At 41.2% G+C, this 23406-nt stretch overlaps 1 protein-coding gene across 1 annotated transcript in view; it reads right to left on the bottom strand.

The window, feature by feature from the left end:
• Positions 1 to 6393: 6393 nt before the first annotated feature.
• Positions 6394 to 23406, bottom strand: part of STK32A (serine/threonine kinase 32A) — a 130157-nt gene continuing 113144 nt past the window's right edge. Inside the window, exons 10-13 of the mRNA XM_039219197.1 lie at positions 22920 to 23045; positions 21341 to 21469; positions 7010 to 7074; positions 6394 to 6598 (exon numbers count right to left, since the gene is read on the bottom strand). Of these exons, the coding sequence (XP_039075128.1) occupies positions 6505 to 6598; positions 7010 to 7074; positions 21341 to 21469; positions 22920 to 23045 (414 nt within the window). The 3' untranslated portion in view covers positions 6394 to 6504. The remainder of the gene's footprint in view (positions 6599 to 7009; positions 7075 to 21340; positions 21470 to 22919; positions 23046 to 23406) is intronic.

Below are 23406 nucleotides of genomic sequence, written 5' to 3' on the forward strand. Positions count from 1 at the left end.
GATATTGTTGTCCAGTTTTCTTCTGTATGCGACGGACCATTTCACCTGCAGTATTAAAATTGCACTGTAAAATGGAAACGGTTAATAAGGTAGGCAGATCTGATGAGAACAAGAGGTTTCCTGAGAAAATGTCAGGGGTTTCTGTCTTTTCAGTTGAATTTGCATTTTTGTTCTGGCCACAGCGTTATCGAAACTTAGGGGAGTAAAGTTTTATCTGTGGACCATCAAAGTTAGTATTAATGTGAAAGGCCTCGCCATCTGAGTCCAGTACAGATCCTGGAAGGGTTTCTTTTGTTTTTTTGTTTCGTTTTGTTTTGTTTTTTGGTCACCCCCTTAAAGAATTTCTGCTTCTCCCCCAGAAGCCTAGACTTGGAGAAAATGCAAACCAAGCATTTTCCAAAGTATATTTTTTTCCCATACTGATACCCCAGTTGTCTAAGGAGGGTTGGAAAGGATTACTTACTAAATGTAGTCCTCTGAGAGATTTAAGGTCTTGGCATCAAATTCAAGGCTGTGAGAAATCTTGTCAGTCTTTGAAAATTTGCCCAGTTCAAGGGTCTCACACTTTTTTGACTGCTGAACCCTTGTATATCCTTTTTTAATATCCCAACCAACTTCTTATGCTAAACTCTCTTGGGGAATCGTTCCTGGATCCAATTCCATATTGTATGGGATGCTTCTCATTGGAAACAGCAGACTATTGTATGCACAATTTTTTTGAAAAGGGTATTTTTAAAATACCCTTTTAAAAAAGGGTATTTTTTCACTAATTTTTTTTAATGTGATATTTATTTCTGAGAGAGAGAGAGACAGCGGGAGCAGGGGAGGGTCAGAGAGAGAGGGAGACACAGAATCCGAAACAGGCTCCAGGCTCTGAGCAGTCTGTCAGCACAGAGCCCAATGTGGGGCTCGAACCCACGAACCATGAGATCATGACCTGAGCCGAAGTTGGACATTTAACCAACTGAGCCACCCAGGCACCCCAGGTATATATTTTTTTAAGATGTTTGTTTATTTATTTATTTATTTTTAAATGTTTTATTTATTTCTAGGAGAGAGAGAGAGACAGCATGAGCAGGGGAGGGTCAGAGAGAGAGGGAGTCACAGACTGAAACAGGCACCAGGCTCTGAGCTGGCAGTCAGCACAGAGCCCGACGCGGGGCTCGAACCCACGAACCTCGAGATCATGACCTAAGCGAAAGCTGGACGCTTAACAGACTAAGCCACCCAGGCGCCCCAAGATGTTTTATTTATTTTTGAGAGAGCGTGAGCAGGGGAGGGGCAGAGAGAAAGGGGGAGACAGAGGATCTGAAGCAGGCTCCAGGCTTACAGCAATGAGCCCAATATGGGGCTGGAACTCACAAACCATGAGATATGACCTGAGCCAAAGTTAGACGCTCAACCACTGAGCCACCTTGGTGCCCTTTGAGAAGGGTATTTTCAAGTCTGGTGTAATGAAAACTCCAGGGATAGAGCTGGGTAGATCCAAGTATAGCTGCGTCTACAACATGATTTCTCTTCATCTCTTAGCCCAGCTTGCCTTCAGTAAGTGCTGCGTAGGAAAGCTTCTGCGTGTGGGAGCAGAACTGGCCATCAGCATCCTCAGGTTTTCATTTTGCCTGCCTAAGCGACTTCAGGGGAAGGAGAGAGGCTCCCTAACTAGTTCCAGCTAAAGAGACTGATAATGGCTGGCCTGGCTGGGGACACGTGTTCACCATAGCACTAGGCACCATGGCTGGGACACTGGGGCTGATGGACCCCACTGGTCATGTGTCCAGCCCCAGACCCCCTGAACCCTGTGAGCTCTGAATCACACAAAAATGTGTGATACTGGAAGAAGGAGCAAGCGCACATCTTGCTCTGGGCAAGAACAGCAGATGGCCACGGTACCCTTTTCAAGGCTGCAGGGCCTCCGTGATTTGCTCGGCAAAGTGCCTGTGTATTAGGTGGAGCATGGAGAAGGGGTAAGAGAATGATAATTTCTTATTAGTTGCTTTTATGGGTCACGAACCCCTCTTGATTCGGTAGAATGAGGCTGTCAGAGGAGCACAGAGTGACAGTACCTTTTAACACCATAGCTTAGAAAACAGAACTGAGAAAACTCTCAGAACATGATTATTTCAGTTTAAGGTTCAAGGTTTAATTAACCCCTAGTGTCAGTTTGCAGCTCACACTCAGGATTGGTGAAATGCCTCTCCTGTCATGACCAAGCAGCAGCTGAGCTCTGCTTGGGGTGGGAGTGATCTTAAAGGGCATGGTCGGTGCTTAATTAGAATGAACTCAGGTTGCAGCATTTAAAATTGATGAAGCAATTTTTTTTTTTTAAATGTTAGTGAAATAGACACCATGACTTTCACACGTCTGTGGGCTAGAACTGTTCAGGGCTGACCAGGTGCAGAATGAGAACACTGCAGAGGAATACAAAGGTCCCTCTGGTTTCAAGGAACTTCCTGGAATCCTCTCTGCTACCCTCAACGCATCACAAAAGGGACAGCAACCATGAGCAGAAAACGGGGGGCTGGGAGGGCCAGAGCAGTCTGCAGAAATGAAATCACACTCTTACGGCTGGCACTCTTCAGAATCAAGAGTTCTAGATCTTGCCCTGTGCATGGCCGCTGGGACAAAACAGGACACTTGACATGGCCTCGACAGCAGGGCACTCGGCATGCAGGACTTCAGAGCCCACTGCCCAGAGCACAAGGATTTCAGGACAAGCCCAGGGAACTCGCTGGCCTGCTGGCTGTTAAGTTTGTGTGGGCCTAGGAGGAAGTAGCTTCCGGCCGCAAGAATGCAAAGATGTCTGTGACCTCTGTGTCCCAGGTGTGGATCATCCACCTGCTGTTTCAGTGTATGGACTGGGACAGTGCGAAGATGGAAAGGGTAGTAAGGCAGAGTGCTGACAGAAAAGGTCCTTGGGCTGAGGACAAGGTCATAGTGAAGGGCAAAACCTGGAATTCTGGGCTGTGCTCCCTAAGGTGTGAATGCTCCGGGGGTCAGGTTTTTAGTTTATGTATATATGTGGATCAATTCCGCTGTGCTGCCTTCCACTGTTCTTGAACATCGCCAATACCAGCTTGTCCCTGGTAAAGGGCAGTGGGAAACAGAAGTAAGAACAGGTGACTTTGGGCCCCCACAACCCTACCTCTAGGAAAAAATAATTACGCACACAGCTGCCAGAGAAGGATCTGTGACTCACTGTCTACAGAAGAAGACATTTTAATACACAGAGGCACATTTACATTATATATACCACATTCAGCAGAAGCAGGTATTCCCACCCAAAGGCTGCTTGTTTACAACGGCACAGATAACTGGAGTTTGGATTTTGAACATCGATGGTTAACATCAGTCAGACACATGGAGCTCATAAGAAACAGCAATCACAGGCGGACGGTAGGAAACGGGATGTTGTGTGGACATAAGCACAACGAGACACGGAAACAAACACTATGTTTTACATGCCTTTTCATTCACCTGTTGAATTAAAGCCTTAGCATTATGGCATCATCAAAAGCAGCAACACTGGATCCTGCTGCCTATATTAGCATTCTTTATTTACTTGTTCATCCAATCTAGAAAAGCTATGATGATATAGAGCCTAGTTATTTCTGATTAGTACTTTCCTATCCAAACAAGCTTACCTACTAATTAACTAAATTACTGTAATCAAGTTAGCCGTGCCTGTGCTCCTTGCATGCGTCCCTGCCCTAGCAATGACCCCAGCCCAAACCAGTGCTGCTGCCTTTGAGAGGTGTTAGCCGTTAGCAGAGTATTTAATTTCCATGGAGACAGCGTTGTGGGTGGAGTTGCAGGGCTCCCTTCCCGCAGTATAATGAGAGTTCTAACCCAGAAGCTTCTGGTCTTCTGTGCCTGCTCAGTCTGACGCTCCACACAGGTAAGGGCGAAAACAGTTAGGAGAAAAAAACCAAAGGAATACCAGACAAAGGGATGTAGGAGTCGGCTTGTTTTCCAAAATTCTTAGCCCTGAGCCTTGGTTGTCACAAATCTAGATGAGACATGGGCCACCTGGTTAGGACAGTCCCTTTTGGCCCAAGTTATGGTAATCGAGCCAAAGAATCTGATACCAACAGGAAGCAATCATGGTTCAGGTCTGGGCATCCTTTTGTTTTTTGGAAAACTTTTCATCCTAACGTTTAAAATGTGTGCTGGTGGGAGGGGCTTTTTAACAGTTGTTCTGCGATGCATTTTCATTTCTAATTGGAAACACATTGCGGGTCTTGTAACCCGATTAGGACTGAAAACCCATCTTACTGCTCTGAGGCTGTGTTCTCTAGTTCATGTGTCCATGGCCCCTGCAAGCTCACAGAGGTGCTTTGGGCAGCTCACTGGAAATAAAAACTAGGGGTTCAAAGTGCAGAGGGGGGTAATAGGTTCCTAGCCTGTTATAACTTGTACAGATGAGAAGTGGCACAATTGGTTGGGTCCCTTCCCAATGGAGGGCCTCCTGATCCCAGTGCCCTGCGGTGTTTCCCGAAGTCTGTTCTGGGATGATACATACACAGACCCCAACAGGAGGCGAACCAGGTGGCTGGAGAGGTGTGTCCACAGCACATCGGGGCTTGAGTCAAAATGCATGAAAGACAGAAGCTGGTAAATAGGCAAGTGGCCCCTGATATTCCCAGAGTTACCAGCCTGGAGCAGAGCCTGGTCACCTAGTTCTTTTCATGTATAATTACAAATGGAGTCAGGGCCAGTGCGTCGTTGATGGTGCTTGCAGAAAAGCTAACCAGCGCGGACACATCATATGTGGGAAATGTAGAAAAAACAAAACAAAAAAAAAGAAACAGAACAAAAGAGCTGGTTTTAATTCTTAACAAAAATATGGTTGCTCTTAAAGTAGAGAGGCTCTTCCAGAAATTCCTGGCGCATTAGCTCAGTGAGGAGAAAACCCTGAATGCCAAATGAGAATCCAGCACTGGCTTCCTACCCGTGTTTAATTGCCTGTGTCGCTTCCCCACTTGCTGTCTTGTGTGACAGGTGCCAGATCTATTACTTCTGCCCCCCCTGTCTGTCTGGCCTTCCCTGTTGCCTCCTCCTGGCATCTTGGCCAGGCCCTTACTCTCTGTAAGTAAGGACAAGGTTTAGGTGATCTGAGTGGCCAAGGCGTCAAACAGCCCCCAACCAAGCCAGTTCACTTGTTGACTTCACCCACTGGCATCTGTCAGTTGCCGGAGCTAGGTCTTCTGCAGAGACCTTCCGTTTATCAGGAGAGAGGAGTTCAGTCATATGCATATCTCACGTAGGTGGATTAGACTTTGTGTTAGGCAAATAAATAAAAAATACATAAGGAAAAAGAATGACACATTAATAATTTTGTAAACAGGCAATTCCGCCCACCCTCCTTGGAGTGAGTTGTGCTTCAGTCCCTTTCTGTGATTTTAGACCTCTGAGATGTGGGAGCATCCTGTAGCTCTGTTATTCCATCTATAAAGGCATCTATGATTGGTTCAACATTTAGGTTTATCTGATAGTAGCGAAAAATGAGACCAAAAATAAAAGACACAATCCAAACACACCCAAAAATAGTGATTCCATTCTTAGCCTATCATCCCTGTGTAAGGTACAGCTTCACTGTACTACAGGTACACACATGCTATTGTGACAATATTATTTTCTGATCCTCTCCAGACACAGGCCTCTGATAATCTTAAGAGGACAATTAGCTCTCAAGGAACTTACTTGAAGAAAGTGAGCAGTATGCTAATAACTACTTCCCAGCGGGCTTGCCAGAATGGGGGAAAAGCCCCGATCTGAAGTATTTGCCCATTTCCATGGTGTAAATATTCCCACTATTTACCAATCATCACCATTTCAACCGTGCAGCCTCAAATCACTGTACAGAGCAATGGGAAAGACATGCCCAGTTGGCTCTTGCTATCTGATATGAGCTGATAATGGTGTGTATCCTTCAGAACACAACCAGAAAGCCCTCATACATCCGTGTTACTTCTAATCTCCCATCCATTTCTTCCTCATTGAATTCCTTATTCCTATTCAATCAGACGTGGGGAATCTGACCTCTCTATGAAATTGTCTGGCTCCGAAGAGCCTCACTTGCTCAGTCTCCTGCCAGTGTCCATTTGCTCATTTGTCACAGTGTAGTTAGAATGTGGAAAAATAAATCTACATCCAAATATTCTTTTTAAAATAAAAATAAAGGCTGTGTAGAATAACAGAATGGTAGCAGTAAAAAAGGTAGGACAGAGCTCATCTAGAATCACCATCTTGTTTAGATCAATAAACCCAAGCTGCAGTGAAGTGACTTGCTCAATGCCACATGGTTGATTAGTGGTGAAACTAGGTCCCAGGAGACCCAGCAATCCGTGTATCATGCTGCCTCCTCCCCAAGGCATTCATTCATATTTTCTGAGGTGTGTGGGGTGTGGAGGGGTGGGAACTACTGTCAGCAATTCCTGACGTGGGGATCAGAAGTTCCTGGCCTGAGGTGGCAGGAAACGTCCAGAGCAGAAGATGTTGAGGATTTCACTCGTTGTTATTCTGGCCATTCTCTTCTTGCGGGTGTTTGGTTTGTTCCAAGGTTAGATTAGCTGGTCTTTTGCTAAAGTCCCTTTTCACTCTTCAAAGAAAAAAGGAAACAGGGCTTATTGTTGAAAAGAAAAAGAAAAGATGTAAGCTTTGAAATGATAGAATTAAGACCATAAGCCTAGAACAAGGTGTGAACCAAAGAAACCATCTTAAAAATGTCATTGATTTTAAGTGTTTAAGTCTGATTCCTCTGTCTTTCCCCTTAATGGAAACTTGATACTAAGCTAATTTACCCATTGGAATTTTTGAAATCTTATACGGGAGGTGGATAGGGGGAAGCGTCTGAAGTTTCCAAATTTTCTAATTTGGACATGTGCATAATTGCTGGTATTAGGAGAAATGAAAAATGTTACAAGAATATGTTAAGGCTCTAGAAGTAGAGTCTGGCCGAAACAGGCCATCATCGGCTGGGCTGCTATTTACCCAGGGGTTACTTACTTACTTTTCTCTGTTGAAAATTATGAACTCCTTCTGGACAGACTCAAGATGCTCTTGAAGAAGGCACATCTTCCAGGTGAACAGATGTGGGTGTGGTGGGGGAAGAGAGGTGCAGTTAGCAGACGAATGAGGATCCTCAAACAGCCAATAACCTATTGTCTGTTCACCGAGTGACTCAAATCTAAGACGCACCAGTATATCTTCAAAATGAACACTATCTGGAAGTATGTGGCAGGAATGAGACTCCATCCACAGTAGTAGGGGAGCAAATAAGGAGGAAACAGCAAAAGGGTAAAACATGTCAACTCCATTCCCCACAATGAGCCAGCAAGGAAGCCATGCGTTATGGTTTATGAGCCTGATGTCTTTCAGCCACTTAGCCATGAAGAAACCATGACTTCAAGGCAGGTGGGGATAAGGGTTTATTAGGCTGATTACCTACTCGCCAGTCATCTCCTGGCTCTTTTATGAAAGGTTTGGAGGTTCTACTTGGATTTAATGAATAGCCTGGAAACATCTCTCCACACAGAGTTCTGGTGGAATCATTCCCTCCACAACTGTACTGGGGTCGATTCACTACATCTCCAGTGCAGGGAGCAGAATCTTTTTTGTGACTCAAAGACATGCAAAACATTTGCTTTGCCTCTGTATGTCCAGCTTTCGACATCTCTTGATGAGTTTTCCATCATAATGAGAAAACTGAACCTCAAAACAGTGATAATCATCAGATCCAGGACACCGTTAGACCCAGATCAAACGTTTGAGAAGTCTGCAACGAAACGCTTCCAAATTACTTCCGATGAAAAAAAAAAATGCCCTGAGGAAAAATATTTATTCATTCCTTCCTCTTTTTTTTTTTAATCTAGGAATTAGGAAATAGCGAGTCTTCAAATCCTGGAGAATTTTCTTTCCTGAGTGAATGTTTAGGTGGTAGAAGAGGAAAACAAAAAGGAGAAGAAATTTCAGGGAGCAAGACAAAGGGAAAGAAGATTCTGCTTAACTTACTCCCGTTCTCAGAATGGGGTACTCGTAACCCTGAGGGTTTCTACTACCAGTCATGAAACTACAGGACAAACAACCTGATACAGCTTCTTGGAAGCAGCTTTACCCCAAGATTTTTATTTAAAAATTTTTATATATTTAGGGGCACCTGGATGGCTTAGTCGGTTAAGCGTCCGACTTTCGCTTAGGTCATGACCTCACTGTTCGCGGGTTTGAGCCCCGCGTCGGGCTCTGTGCTGACTGCCAGCTCAGAGCCTGGAGCCTGTTTCAGTCTGTGACTCCCTCTCTCTCTGACCCTCCCCTGCTCACGCTGTCTCTCTCTCTCTCTCTTAGAAATAAATAAAACATAAAAAATTAAAAAAAAATTTTTATATATTTATATAAACACAAATCTATTATACAGCTTATTCATAGTATTCTTGGAAATATCTGTATTACAGTTATTCATTTCCCCTAGTTTTATTGAGATATAATTAGTAGACATCCCTGTATCATTTTTAGGTGTACAGCATAATGTCTTGCTTTTAATATATTGTGAAATGATCACCACAACCACTTCAGAAACATCTATCATCATATAGATAGAAAAAGAAAAAGGAAAAAAAAATGGCTTTTCCTTGTGATGAGAACTCTTAGGATTTACTGTCTTAACACTCTTCTATAGATCATACAAGCAGCGTTAGCTACAGCCATCATGCTGTATATTACATCCCTGGTGCTTATTTTTCCTATAACTGAAAGTTGGCACCTTTTGACCACCTTCATCCGGTTACCCCTACCACAGCCCCCTGCTTCTGGTCACCCCAAATGTGATCTCTTTTTCTATAAGTTTGTTGGTTTGATTCCACATAGAATTGAGATCATATAGTATTTGTCATTCTGTTTGACTTATTTCACTTAGCATAACATCTTCAAGGTCCATCCATGTTGTTGTAAATGGCAAAATTTCCTTCTTTTTAAAGGCTGAATAATATTTGTGTGTGTGCGTGCGTGTGTGTGTGTGTGTGTGTGTGTGACAACTTAATCTATTGCTATTTCTATGTCTTGGGTGTTGTAAGCAATGCTGCAATGAACACAGGGGTGTAGATAGCTCTTCAACACAGTATTTTATTTCCTTAGGATATATCCCAGAAGTGGAATTGCTGGATCATATGGTAGTTCTATTTTTAATTTTTTGAGGAACCTCCATACTGTTTTCCATAGTGGCTGCACTGATTTACATACCCAGCAACAAAGTGTAAAGAGTTCCCTTTTCTCAATATTCTTGCCCAAACTTGGTATTTCTTATCTTTTCGATGATGGCTATTGTAACAGGTGTGGTGTGATCATTTCTTTGTGTCGTTTTGATATGCATTTCCCTGTTATATAGTAATTTTAGGCACTTTTTGCATACCTGTTGGCCTTCACGTATCTCCTTTGGAAAAATGTCTATTCAGGTCCTTTGCCCATTTTTTGAATTGGATTATTTGGGGGTTTTATTGATGTTTTTGCTTTTGAGTTGTATAGGTTTTACAGATTTTGGATATTAACACCTTATCAGATAAATGATTTGCAAATATTTTTTCCCATTTCGTAAGTTGTCTTTTTATTTTGTTGATTCTACTTCTTTTGTTGTGCAGAGGCCTTTTAGTTTGATGCAATCTTACTGTTTGATTTTCTATTTTGCTGCAAATGCTTAAGGTGTTAAATCCAAAAAATCATTGTCAAGGCCCATGTCAGGTGGCTTTTTTCCTACTTTTTCTTCTAGGAGTTTTATCACTTCTGGTCTTACATTTAAGCTTTTAAGTCATGTAAGTCTTGTTAATTTCAGGGAGTCAATTTTTGTAAGATCTAGGGGTCTAGTTTCATATTTTTACATGTGAATGTCCTGTTTTCCTAGCATCATTTATTGAAGAGACTGAGTATATTTGGCTTTTCTCCACTGAGTATATTTGGCTCCCTTGTCAAGTATTAGTTGTCTGTATTTGTATGGGTTTATTTCTGGGTCCTCGATGCTATTCTATTGGTCTATATGTCTGTACTATAGTGTTTTGATTACTATAGCTTTGTAGTATAGCTCGAAACAAGGAGATATGCTTCCTGCTTTGTTCTTTCTCAAGACTGCTTTGCCTATTTGGAATCTTTCGTGGTGCCATATAGATATTATGATATTTCTTCTACTTCTGTACAAATCCCATTGGGATTTTGATAGCGGCTGCATTGAATCTATGGATTGCTTTGGGTAGTATGGACATTTAACAATACTAATTCTTCCATTCCACGAACACAGGATTCCTTTCCATTTATTTGTGTTGCCTTTAATTTCTTTCATCAGTGTCTTGTGGTTTTCGGTGTAGACATCTTTCACCCCCTTGTAAATTTATTCCTAAGTATTTTGTTGCTCGTTGGTGCTAAAGTAAATGGGACTGATTTTTTTTTCAGATAATTCACTATTAGTGTATAGAAATGCTACTGTATGTTAATTTTGTACCCTGCAATTTTATTGAATTTATTGATTAGATCTAACAGTTTCTTGCTGCAGTCTTTACAATTTTGTATATATAAAATCATGTCATCTGCAAATAGGCAGTTTTGCTTCTTCCTTTCCAATTTTGGTGGCTTTTATATCTTTTTGTTGCTTGATGGCTCTGGCTAGGACTTCTGTGCTGTTGCATAGGAGTGATGAAAGTGGGCACCCATGTTTTGTTCCTGATCTTAGAAGAAAAGCTTTCAATATCTCCCCCCGCTGAGTATGATGTTAGCTGTGGGCTAGTCATATATGGTTGTATTCAGTTGAGATATGCTCCCTCTATACCTAATCTGTTATGAGTTTTTATCAAGAACAGATGTAGAATTTTGTCAAATGCTTTTTCTATGTCTCTTGAGATGATATGCTTTTTCTCTTTCAGTTCTATCAATGTGATATATTACTATCAATGTGATATATTACATTTATTGATTTGCAGATGTTGAACCATCTATAGGTCCATATTCCATTTGACAATGGTGAATGATCCATTTAATTTACTGCTGAATTTAGTTTGCTAGTATTTTATTGAGCAACTTTGCATCTGTATTCATTGGGGGTATTGTCCTGGAGTTTCCTTTTCCTTTAGGTGTCTTTTTTGGCTTTGGTATCAGGGTAATGCTAGTGTCATAAAATGAGATTAGGGGTGTCCTCTCTTTGGTTTTTTGGAAGACTTTGAGGAGAAATGGTGTTTATTCTTCTTAAAATGTTTAGTAAAATTCACCCCTGAAAGTTATCTGTTCTGGGCTTTTCTTTGGTGGAAGATCTTTGATTATTGATTCATTTTCCTTACCGGTAATTGGTCTGTTCAGATGTTTAATTTCTTCCTGATTCAGAATTGTCAGGCTGTATGTTACTAAGACTTTTCCTTAGTAAAAAACAAAAACAAAAACAAAAACAAAAATCATTTCTTCTAGGTTGTCCAGTTTGTTTGTGTATAGTTGTTCATAATGGTTTTCTATGCTCCTTAGCATTTATTTCTGTGCTATCAGTTGTAATGTCTCCTCTTTCACTTATATTTTATCGATTTGGGTCCTTTCTCTTTTTTCCTTGGTTAATTTAGCTAAAGGCTGGATTTTTTTTCTTTGAGTATAGCTGACCAAAATTTTTTTAATATCAAAGTATTACACAAAATATAAACAAATAAGCATACATAGAGTATTATATAATATTTTTACATATGCAATATTTTATGTATGTTTATATATACATGTATTATATATTAACAAAACATTAATATAAACATACATAAACATAAAAGACAGGTAAATATTGTGTAATATGTTTATGTACATATGTTCATATGTAATATATAAACACACATATAAAGATGTATACATATATGGACACATAAAATGATACGAAAATGTAACATGAAAAATAATTAAATATTAACATTTTAAATGTTTTGATATTAAAAATCAAGACTATAAACAACTAAAATGCAGAAATGCGTGTGGATTTTTTTCTCTATCACAGAATTCTATTTAACTTAAAGCTACAGTAAGACAGACACTCAGAGGGGAGTTTGTGATACAGCAGTGGAGACCCCAGAAATCCCATCCCTGGCCCATGAAGCGTTCACATTTAACATGTTCTCTTCCCTCTGCTTTAGGTGAAAAAGTTTAAGACGTACAGCGACACAGATAATTCAACAACAGTAGCCAAAAAGAGGAAATGAGGGAAAGAAGGGGAAGGCAAACAGAATGGGGGGATGAACATGTCTTACATGACTGAGAAAGAAAGGTGGGTTAAAACTCTTAGAACTTACTTCTCAGGGATGAGCAGAACAAACTGCAAGTAGACCAATATGCAAGGAGGGGGCACCAGAAATGAGTAGACCAGCATGCAAGGAGGGGTCACCAAAACACTCCGAAGGGTTTGGAGCATGTGGAAATCAGGAGATGGTAAAAAAAGGACTTAACTCATTTGCCTCAACAGCAGACCACCTACATGGCATGTCTACCTCTTTGGTTCTATACGTTATAGAACTATACTCCTATACTTTAAAGCTGTTGATGAGCAGAGAGGGATAAAATGGAGAATATGCTAGAAGCAAAGAAGTAGAGGCATCTGACGTGAAGAAAAGTATGAACATGGGAAACAAGGAAGTTAAGAGTCAGGATATAGAATGGAAAAGTAAAACATAATAATGAATCATTTTGCCAGACACATTGCAGGCACTAATTGACTCAAAAGGAGTCTATAAAATGGGCACCAATATCAACTCCATTTCATAAACGAGGAAACAGGAAGAAAGGGAAAATTTTAATGTGTCTACTTTATTTAATCATATCCTGGACTCTATACTGGTGGATCTCAACCTTAGAACTTTTTAATTCAACCTGAAGAACTTCTTAAAATACTGATGACCAGGCCACACTCCCAGATTCAAATGTAACCGATCTTGGGTGGGATCTAGACACCAGTATACCAAAAAAGTTTTCCCAAATGGGTTATGTGTGATGCTAAGGTTGAGAAACACTGACATAGCAGGGGCCTAGAAGAGAAGTCCAAGAGATCATATGATACGCTTTCAGCATTATAGAAATCTACAGCTTAACCTAGTTAGTGGTTAATATGGCTTACTATCATTATCTTACTTCCTCCTCAGGTCATTTATAAGGTGTCCTATTACTATTCTTATTTTTTTATATAAAGGAATCAGTGCTTCCAAAGGTTACATGAGTTAATATTAAATCGTTACTTTAAAAGAATCACACTGCCATTTACTAAGTAACCACTACACCCACTGCCTCCTCTGGTTATGACAGAAAGTACGCAAGAGATGACAGCTGTCACTGGAAAGAAGGGATGTGTGCCCTCTAACAGACTGCAAGCACTCTACTAAATATCAACTATACTCCCGCCACTCTGCTAGTTGTATTAGCACTGAGGATTCAACATGTCGAAACCATCACTGCAGATAGTTACACACCCACCTTCCATCTTCTAACAAGATAATTCTACCCTTTTCTATCCTTATTATAAGTTTAGAACATTTCAAGGCTGCCTCTTTTCTGCTCAGTCCTCGCGAATGCAATTCTATTTCTTAGTCTAGAAACACAAAGGCCCTCCTTACAGTCATTGAAAGAAATCTACAAGAGAAGAAAATGTTCCCTCGTCCTTACAGTCACACATAAGAGGTCTTCATCATTAAGACAAAACACGCAAAAAAACAGATGCTAGTGGATATTTCTAAAAAAGTCTCTTGTAAGATTTTTGGACCAAAGATGTTGGTAGTAAGCCCTGTGAAGATAAATCCTACCCTCTAGCATGTCTACGATGCTGAGTGTTTATAGTTATAGTTATTTATTTACATATGTGTATTTATTATATAATATATTCTATATTGTATAAATATAAAATACAAAATAAAAAATATTAAAGTATTACAGTAAGTTTTATTTTTCTATACACAAAATGGGCAATGTAGGGCTCTTCCCCTTAATAAAGCTTTTTAGGATATGTATATCCAGAGGGAAAATTATCTCTCTCTCCCTCCCTAGCCTCTGTTAACATAATTTAACCAAAATAAGCAGACCAGATAAAACAACAGGTTAACAGGTTTGTAGGATATTTAAAGTACATCTTTAAATGGGTATGATGATTCCATTAATAAAATTAGTTGGGCTAAAAATTATGTTAAAGATTCCCATTTTGATGAAATGCAAATAAGAATGAGGATGGAGGGTGGAGGTCAAGGAGGTTGTTTCCTGCCTTCTCCTCTAGGGTGTTGATAGTTTCCTGTCTCACGTTCAAATATTTTATCCATTTTGAGTTTATTTTTGTGCATGGTGTGAGAAAATGATCTAGTTTCATTCTTCTGCATGTTGCTGTCCAATTCTCCCAACACCAACTGTTAAAAAGGCTGTCTTTTTTCCATTGGATATTCTTTCCTGCTTTGTCAAAGATCAGTTGGCTGTATACTTTTGGGTCCACTTCTGAGTTCTCAATTCTGTTCCATTGGTCTATGTGTCTGTTTTTGTGCCAATACCATACTGTCTTGAGGATGACAGCTTTGTAGTAGAGGCTGAGGTCTGGGATGGTGATCCCTCCCGTTTTGGTTTTATTTTTCAGTATTACTTTGGCTATCGGGGTCTTTTGTGGTTCCATACAAATTTTTGGATAGTTTGTTCTAGTTTTGAGAAGTATGCTGGTGCAATTTTGATTGGAATTGCATTGAATGTGTAGAGTGCTTTGGGTAGTAATGACATCTTAACTATATTTATTCTTCCTATCCATGAGCATGGAATGTTTTTCCATTTCTTTGTGTCTTCTTCAATTTCCTTCATAAGTTTTCTATAGTTTTCATCCTTGACCTCTACCGCAGCAACTTCTTATTTGACACATCCCCAAAAGCAAGGGAATCAAGAGTGAAAATAAACGATTGGGACCTCATCAAGATCAAAAGCTTCTGCACAGCAAAGGAAACAACCCACAAAACTAATAGGCAACCAATGGAATGGGAAAAGATAGTTGCAAATGACATATCAGATAAAGGGTTAATATCCAAAATCTATAAGGAACTCAACAAACTCCACACCCAAAAAACAAACAACCCAGTGAAGAAATGGGCAGAAGATATGAACAGACACTTCTCCAAAGAGGACATCCAGATGGCCAACAGACACATGAAATGATGCTCAGCGTCACTCACCATCAGGAAGTACAAATCAAAAACACTGAGATACCACCTCACGCCAGTCAGAGTGGCTAAAATGAGCAAATCAGAGAACTCGAGATGCTGGCGAGGATGTGGAGAAACGGGCACCCTCCTACACTGTTGGTGGGAATGTAAACTGGTACAGCCCCTCTGGAAAACAGTGTGGAGGTTCCTCAGGAAACTAACACTAGAACTCCCCTAGGACCCAGCAATAGCACTGCTAGGAATTTACCCAAGGGATACAGAAATGCTGAGGCATAGGAGCACATGGACCCCAATGTTCATAGCAGCACACTCAACAATAGCCAAAACACGGGGTGAGCCTAAGTGTCCATCCACAGACAAATGGATCAAGAAGATGTGGTTTATCTATACCATGGAATACTCCATGGCAATGAGAAACAGTGAAATCTGGCCATGTGTAGCAACATGGATGGACCTTGAGGGTGTTATGCTGAGCGAAATAAGTCAGGCAGAGAAGGACAAATATCATATGTTTGCACGTATAGGAGGGTTAGGAGGAACTTAACTGAGGACCATGGGGGAGAAGAAGGGGGGAAATGGTGGGGGAAAGGGAGAGAGGCAAACCATGAGAGACTCTTGAATGCTGACAAAAACTGAGGACTGATGGATGTGGGGGGGGAGGGGGGATGGGTATGGAGAAGGGCACTTGTGGGGATGAGCACTGGGTGTTATATGGAAGCCAATTTGACAATAAACTATTAAAAAAAAAAATGAGGATGGAGGGGTGCCTGGGTGGCTCAGTTGGTTAAGTGTCCGACTTCGGCTCAGGTCATGATCTTACGGTTTGTGGGTTCGAGTCCTGTGTCGGGCTCCGTGCTGACAGCTAGTTCAGAGTCTGGAGACTGTTTCGGATTCTGTGTCTCCCTCTCTCTCTGACCCCCAGCACCCCTGCTCATGCTGTCTTTCTCTCTCTCTCTCTCTCTCATAAATAAATAAAACATTAAACATTAAAATAAAAAAGAATGCAGATGGAATGAGAAGAAGAAGATGAGCCAATGATTTTGTTGTGAATCTTTTTTCCCAACTGGGAAGCAAGATTTAAAGATTGAGTGAGAAGTAGGAGACCATAAATTATCTCTAAAAAGATCACAGCTGAATTCCTGACCTCTTTTCCAGGCTTGAGTAGAATTTTCTTGTCAGTACCTGAGTCTTTTCTAATAAGGTGCCTAGCAGTGATGAACCAGCCCCTAGAGCAGCATGGTGAGTTTGAGCTATAGCAGGACAGAAATGGAGGCTCGGCAGGATACAGTCAACATTGATGTTGCTGTGACACTCTTGTTAGATTTGGTGCGAGGAACAGGATGCCTTGGGGTATGTCTCTGGATGAAATCAGAGGGGCAGAGGGTAAGCGATGGCACAGGCCTCTTGAACACAGCATGGGGATTTCCCACCATTGGCAACCATCTGTCATTGCATTTTTTTTTTTTAAATAATGAAGGCAAATCTATACTCTCAGGACATACCAGTCCTGAAATGCCCTCATCCTTTGTTTTCTTCTGGGCTACCTCTGTTCAACCTAGAGGAACCATATCAAATGTTTCCTCTTCTGGAAAGCCTGTCCTGGACCCTCATTCAGGACCAATAAATAATTTTCAGAGCACTTCATCCATCTAAGGGTAGCAATGACTAGCAAGACAGAGACATTAGCTGACCTAGCAGGCACTTTATAATCAGGTACTGAGTGAATGAATCAGTGAATGAATGAACGAATGAACATGGTAATATTGTAATGAGCTGCTAAGACTGATCCCACATTTTAAAAAACTTGATGTCAAAGAGTAGAGATAGAGTGCTCTTTTGAGATTCACGATCGTCCTGATTCTTCTTTGGGAGAATGCTAACCTTTATTTTGAAGCAAAATAATTTTTATTTTTGAACTCAGGGTACAGGATTAGGAGGAACTAAAACAAAAACTGAGAGTAGGCAGCTCCAAATGCCCATCAACAGAAACAGCAAGAATAAGCAGAAACTGTCAGAGCTAACTTTGTCAGAATTCTGGAGAGCAATCAAAGGTTTTTTAACCAAGGAAACACCAAATCAAGTAAAAAGGTTACTTAAAAAGTGTTCCTGGTGTTCAAGGGAATCTCTGTCAAAATACTAGCTAAACACAAGCTGACATAATAGGAACTGCAGAGATAAGGCATGACAAGGAATACGGTGTTTGCAAAAGTAGTTTGTAAAAGTTACTTTAAAAAGGACAAGTATAGCCTTCAACAATCATAAAACAGCAAGCCCTGTGGAAGGAGAGAATCTGGTTTCTGGAGTTACTGCGTTATAATACTCAAACGTCAAGTTTTCAGCAGCAAAACCACAAGGCCTACAAAGAAACAGGAAAGTATGGCCGATTCAGAGGGACATAATTAGTTGACAGAAATCATCCCTGAGGAAGTCCAGACGATGGATTTACTATACAGAGACTTTAAAAGAACACTCTTCTTTTTATGTTTGTTTATATATTTTGAGAGAGACAGAGAGAGAGCAGGGGAGGGACAGAGAGAGAGGAAGAGAGAATCCCAAGCAAGCTCCATGTTGTCAATACAGAGCCCTGGGTGGGGCTTGATCCCATGACCCTGGGATCATGATCTGAGCCAAAGTCGAGAGTCAAACACTCAATTGACTGAGCCACCAGGCACCCCTAAAACAACTCTCTTAAATATGCTCAAAGAGGTCAAAGAAATCATGGGAGGAAACCATGTTAGGCCACAAAACATTCTCAATAAATTTTAAAAGATTAAAATCTTAAAAATTATCTTCTCTGACCACAACAAAATGAAGCTAGAAATCAACAACAGAAGGAAAACTGGAAAATTCACAAATCGTTTAAATTAAACAGCACATTCTTAAGCAACCATTGTGTAAAAAAAATTATAAAAACTAGAAAATACTCCAAGATAAATAAAAACAAACAAATAAAACACCCAACATACTAAAACTCAGGGAACGCACTGAAGCCAGTGCTCAGAGGGTGTTTTATAGCTATAAAGGTCTACATTAGAAAAGAAGAAATATCCCATATCAATAATCTAACTTCGTACTCTTATGAATTAGAAAAAGAAAAGCAGAGTAAACCCAAATCTAGCAGAATGAAATAATAAAGATTAAAGCAAAGACAAACGAAATAGAGAATAGACGTAGTGGCGCCAAAAGCTGTTTCTTTGAAAACAGTTAACAAGATTGACTACTGTTTAGCCATACATAAAAAAAAAAAAAGAGAGAAAAGACGCAAATAACTAAGTTCTTGAAAAACACAAACTACCTACCTTGACTTCAGAAGAAAAAAACTCTCAACAGGGGCGCCTGGGTGGCTCAGTTGGTTGGGCATCTGACTTCGGCTCAGGTCATGATCTCGCGGTTTGTGAGTTCGAGCCCTGCATTTGGCTCTGTGCTGACAGCTCAGAGCATGGAGCCTCCTTCAGATTCTATGTCTCCCCCCTCTGTGCCCCTCCCATGCTCATGCTCTGTCTCTGTCTCTCAATAATAAATGCAAATGTTAAAAAATTAAAAAAAAATCTCAACAGACCTATAACAAGTAAAGACTAATCTACAAGTAAGAAACTGGAATAAAAACTTCCCGACAAAGAAAAGTCCAGGACCTGATGTCTTCAGCAGTAAATTCTACCAAATGTTTAAAGACGAAATAACACCAATCTTTCTGCAAACTCTTCTGAAAAAACAGAAGAGTAGGAAACACTGACTCATTGTTTGAGCCCAGCTTTACCCTAATATCAAAACAGGTAAAAACATCAAGAGTAAAGAAAATTATAGGACAATTTTAATTGTGAATATAGAAGCAAGAATCTTCAACAATGTAGTAGCAAGCCAAGTCCAACAGCATATTGAAAGATAATACACAATGAGCAAGTGGGATTTATCCCAGGAGAGTGAGAATGGTTCACCATAAGAAAACCAGCCAACATAACACATCACGTTAATAGAACTAAGAAAAGAAAAATGCACAAGATTATCTCATTTGACCCAGAAAAGGCATTTGACAAAATCCAAAGCCCTTCAGGATAAAAGCATTAAAAACTAGGAATAGACGTGTACTTCTTCAAGAAGCTAAGCGGCATTTACAAAAAACTCACAGCTAACACAATACTCAGTGGTAAAAGATGAAAGCATTTCCCACTAAGATCAGAAAAAAGACAGAGATGCCTGCTTTTACCATTAGTATTCAGTAATGTACTGGAATGTCTAGCCAGAGCAGTTAGGGAAAGAAAAGGAAAAAAAGGCATCCAAATGGCAAAGGTAGGAGGAAAGCTATCCTTATTTCCAGAAGACATGGTCTTAGATAGAGGAAATCCCATAGAACCCACAAGGAAGCTGTAGAGCTCATAAATGAGCTCAGCAAAGTCGCGGGTCTACAAATCAACACAGAGCCATCAGTTGTGTTTCTATACACCAGTAATAAACAATCCAAAAAGGATATTAATCATTCAATTTCCATAGTATCCAAAAGAATAAAATACCTAGGAATAAATAGAACCAGTAGTTATTGAGGGTCAGATACCGATAGTACTTCTGTGGTTAGAGGGATTTGAGTGAGGACAAGAAGAATATAGTACAAGGATGGATGGGAAAGGTAAACCTACCAGGTAGAACGTGGGAGGTACTGTCAAAAGTTATTCACAAATTGCTGTCATCACTCCAACTTTAGAACACTTATAATAGATACGTTCTCTTGGTCTTGGCTACATTTGGGGACCTGCGAACAGAGAAGCCTGTACAGGCAAGCTCTACAGGTGCAAAGGAAGGAGCATGTCTGGAGAAGTCAGTGGGTTATGATGTGAAGAACAGATCATTAGAAGGTTGGTTGGGTCCCTTCCCAATGGAGGGCCTCCTGATCCCAGTGCCCTGCGGTGTTTCCCGAAGTCTGTTCTGGGATGATACATACACAGACCCCAACAGGAGGCGAACCAGGTGGCTGGAGAGGTGTGTCCACAGCACATCGGGGCTTGAGTCAAAATGCATGAAAGACAGAAGCTGGTAAACAGGCAAGTGGCCCCTGATATTCCCAGAGTTACCAGCCTGGAGCAGAGCCTGGTCACCTAGTTCTTTTCATGTATAATTACAAATGGAGTCAGGGCCAGTGCGTCGGAGCACTCCGCGCTCCAGCAGAGCACTCCCTGGAGGGATAGAGGATATTTACAGATGGGCATCTGGCAAGAGGCCCATTCTGTGAACAAAAAGAATGCAGACTTTGGTAGATTGACTGTTACAGGATCTAAGTGGCCCCAGAGAACTGGAGAAATTAAGGACACTGAGAATATTTGTTAGCAGAGCTACCTTCGAGGATAGGGATGTCATTGAAAGCAGGAATTCTATCTCATTCATTCATCTTCAGTGCAATGGAGCTGGCAGATAATATATGTTCAATAAAAGCAGCCTAAGTGAAAGGATGGAGGACCATTAGTTGAGTGGTGGGTTGACATGTGGATGACTGGATGGATGTATGGATAGATGGATGACCATTAGATGCAAAGTGAATGTTTATTACTTCACCATCATTATAATACACAGAACCACGTGTGAATCTCAAATTCTCCTGAGTTCCTGCAAGTGACCACATTGAAATCTGAGCTCTAACTAACAGAGAATAATACAGTCACAACACTGTTTTAACACTGCCTGAAATCCACCCATCGCATATGTAAGAATTCCATTTTTTCTGTGAATAGACACTCTTCGTTTCTGCTCGGCCTGGTATCACGAAATTTTGCCTGGGGCAAAGAACAGGCGCCACCTCTAAGGTTGGAGCGGGGGCCCCAAACAGCCACGTGTGTACTTTAGAACCAGCCCCTTGCCTGTCAGTTTAGGAGGAGTCACCTGACCGAGGCTTGGCCAAATGGAGTCTTCCCCAGGAAATTATAAAATTTGAAGTGAGAGTTTGAAGAGGTCAATAACTGAATGCACTTAATGGTAGAGCTAGAGAATCCACAGTGAAATGTTAGTGCTCAGCTAGGGTCCCCAGAGCTGCCCTGGCCTGCCATCTCAGAAGTTTGGCCGTTCAGGGACTCTGTGCATTCACAAAGCAGCAACAGGAGGGTGTTGAGGGGACCTCCCACCAGAAGCTCTGTCACAAACCATGGCCACCAGGAAGAGTCCCATGACCGTGCATGTGGCGGGGACCTGCTTACCTGAGAGGAATCACATTTCCTCATCTCCTTCTCCTTCTTTGCCAGACGCTTCTTCTTCTTGTGAAGAGGTTTGGACTCCAAAATCATTTCTTCAAGTTCAAAGGTGGGGTCACAATTCAGCCTGCCTTTCTGCAAGAAAGACAAGTTGGCTCACTCCTTCGATTCTGTATCATTCTACAGATACACCAGAACAAATGGCAGGAATGATACCTAGTTTTCACAGAGCCATCCAAGAATAAGGAGTTGTGATTCCTACTAGGTTTCAGACAGTGTATTGACAGCATTTTGTTTTTCATACTCCTTGATTTTATATTTCATATATTTTCTAAACTCCCCATGAGCCCTCAGTGAGTGAGAAAGGAGATCAAAGTATAGTTAACTTTCTAAAGTTTGAACTTGTACATTATGTTTCTCAAAGTATGTTCTAACAATCACATATCAGAATCACCTGAGTTGTTTGCCCAGCTTCCCATTTCCCCAGTCAGACCTCCAGAGTCAGTGTTCCTGAGCATGAGGCTGAGGAAAGTATATTTTTAACAAGCTCTGCAGATGATTCAGATTGACAATAAAGTCAGAGAATCTTACATAGAACCTCTCCGGAGGAAGCATCGATGGCTAATTTCTGTGGTGTGGTGTGTAGGGGGAAGAATGGAAGCTATAGGAGGTGGGTCTGGATTTCCACCATGTCATGTGCCCATCAACCAAGGTACATCTGCCCATACCAGATTCTGCAACCAAGTAGACCCAGACCTACCTTCTTGTTGTTCCATGAGGTAGCAACTCCTCACCTCAGCATTCTACCACACTGCCCACCCGTGTCGCCCACCTTGCACTTTTACCCGACCCACTCATCCATGCATCTTCTTCTATGTGCACGTGAAAGATCACACCCCCACAAGCCCACAGCATGCACCTCCCTGGGGCTGAACAGAAAACTTGGAACTGTCTCAACTGTCCCCTTTCGGAGTTCATTGTTCTGCTGATCTACCGGATACCAAATGTGTAGAATCAGACTTGTAGAGGGAAGCGAGAGGCCTCATGTGGGCCCTGTGGCTTTGGACTCCAGCTTTACCAGCAATCTGCAGGAGGTCACAGATGTCCCTCGGCCAGGCAGTCACCCAGTGGGAATGACTTTCCTTTGGCTATTAGTCCTTACAAGGATAGCTCTGTGGCAGAGAACCACCAAAGAAAGAGGGGTGAATGGTAAAAATAACCCCAACATTTTCAATTCTGTGACTCACAGAACTCCATGGATACAAACTTCTCTATCTTTGAAATCAGAGAAAACACTATTTCCTCAATGAGAAGATTCCTGTGAATGACTATTTGGAGGACTAGAGCTTCCTTCCAACAGAAACATACCACAAAAATTGGGTAGAAGCTGGAACTCCAGACACAGACCTGGATTAGACTCCCACTTGGCCACTTGCTAGCCATGTGAACTTTGGTGGCCCATTTACCCAGTGTTCTCATCTGTAAGACAGAAGTGGGGCTGTCCTCGAACACCAGTGAGGTTATCTAACGAGACTGTGTGTGTAGCTGAATGAAAGTTAGGATGGGTTTGTTAGGATTGACTCACATTAGGAATAAAACCTGGAATAAGCCTCTTCTGCAAAACTGCATCCCAGTTCATGTCATTCATATATGGGAAGTTCTGAACGTCGGACAAATGAGAAAACCGTTGGTCTGGGTTCAGCTCAAGTAGCTGCCAATGGAATACAAATACCAAGATCATCATGAAGGTCAAAGTAGGGCAAAAAATTATACAAATTCTTCTAAAAGGTTTCAAGTGTAGGACTGAAGGAAATAAGGCCATATTCTCCTTCCCTCACCCTATAAACTAACAGTATAGGTAATACATACATAAATAACGTGATAATACATGGATAGAACAAGCTAGAAGTTGGTTTTTGCAGTGGGTTGAGTGAAAACAGATTGTCCTATTGAGTCAATCATACTTTTGATTCCCGACTCTCTACTTTACTACCTATGGGCAAGTTTGTCCTCTAAACCTTAGTTTACTATCTATTAAAGGGGATAATAGCCTATTTCATAAGGCTGCAGCT

This window comes from Hyaena hyaena, unplaced genomic scaffold (assembly GCF_003009895.1).
Source record: "Hyaena hyaena isolate Hyena2069 unplaced genomic scaffold, ASM300989v1 scaffold_797, whole genome shotgun sequence".
Lineage (NCBI taxonomy): Eukaryota > Metazoa > Chordata > Mammalia > Carnivora > Hyaenidae > Hyaena > Hyaena hyaena.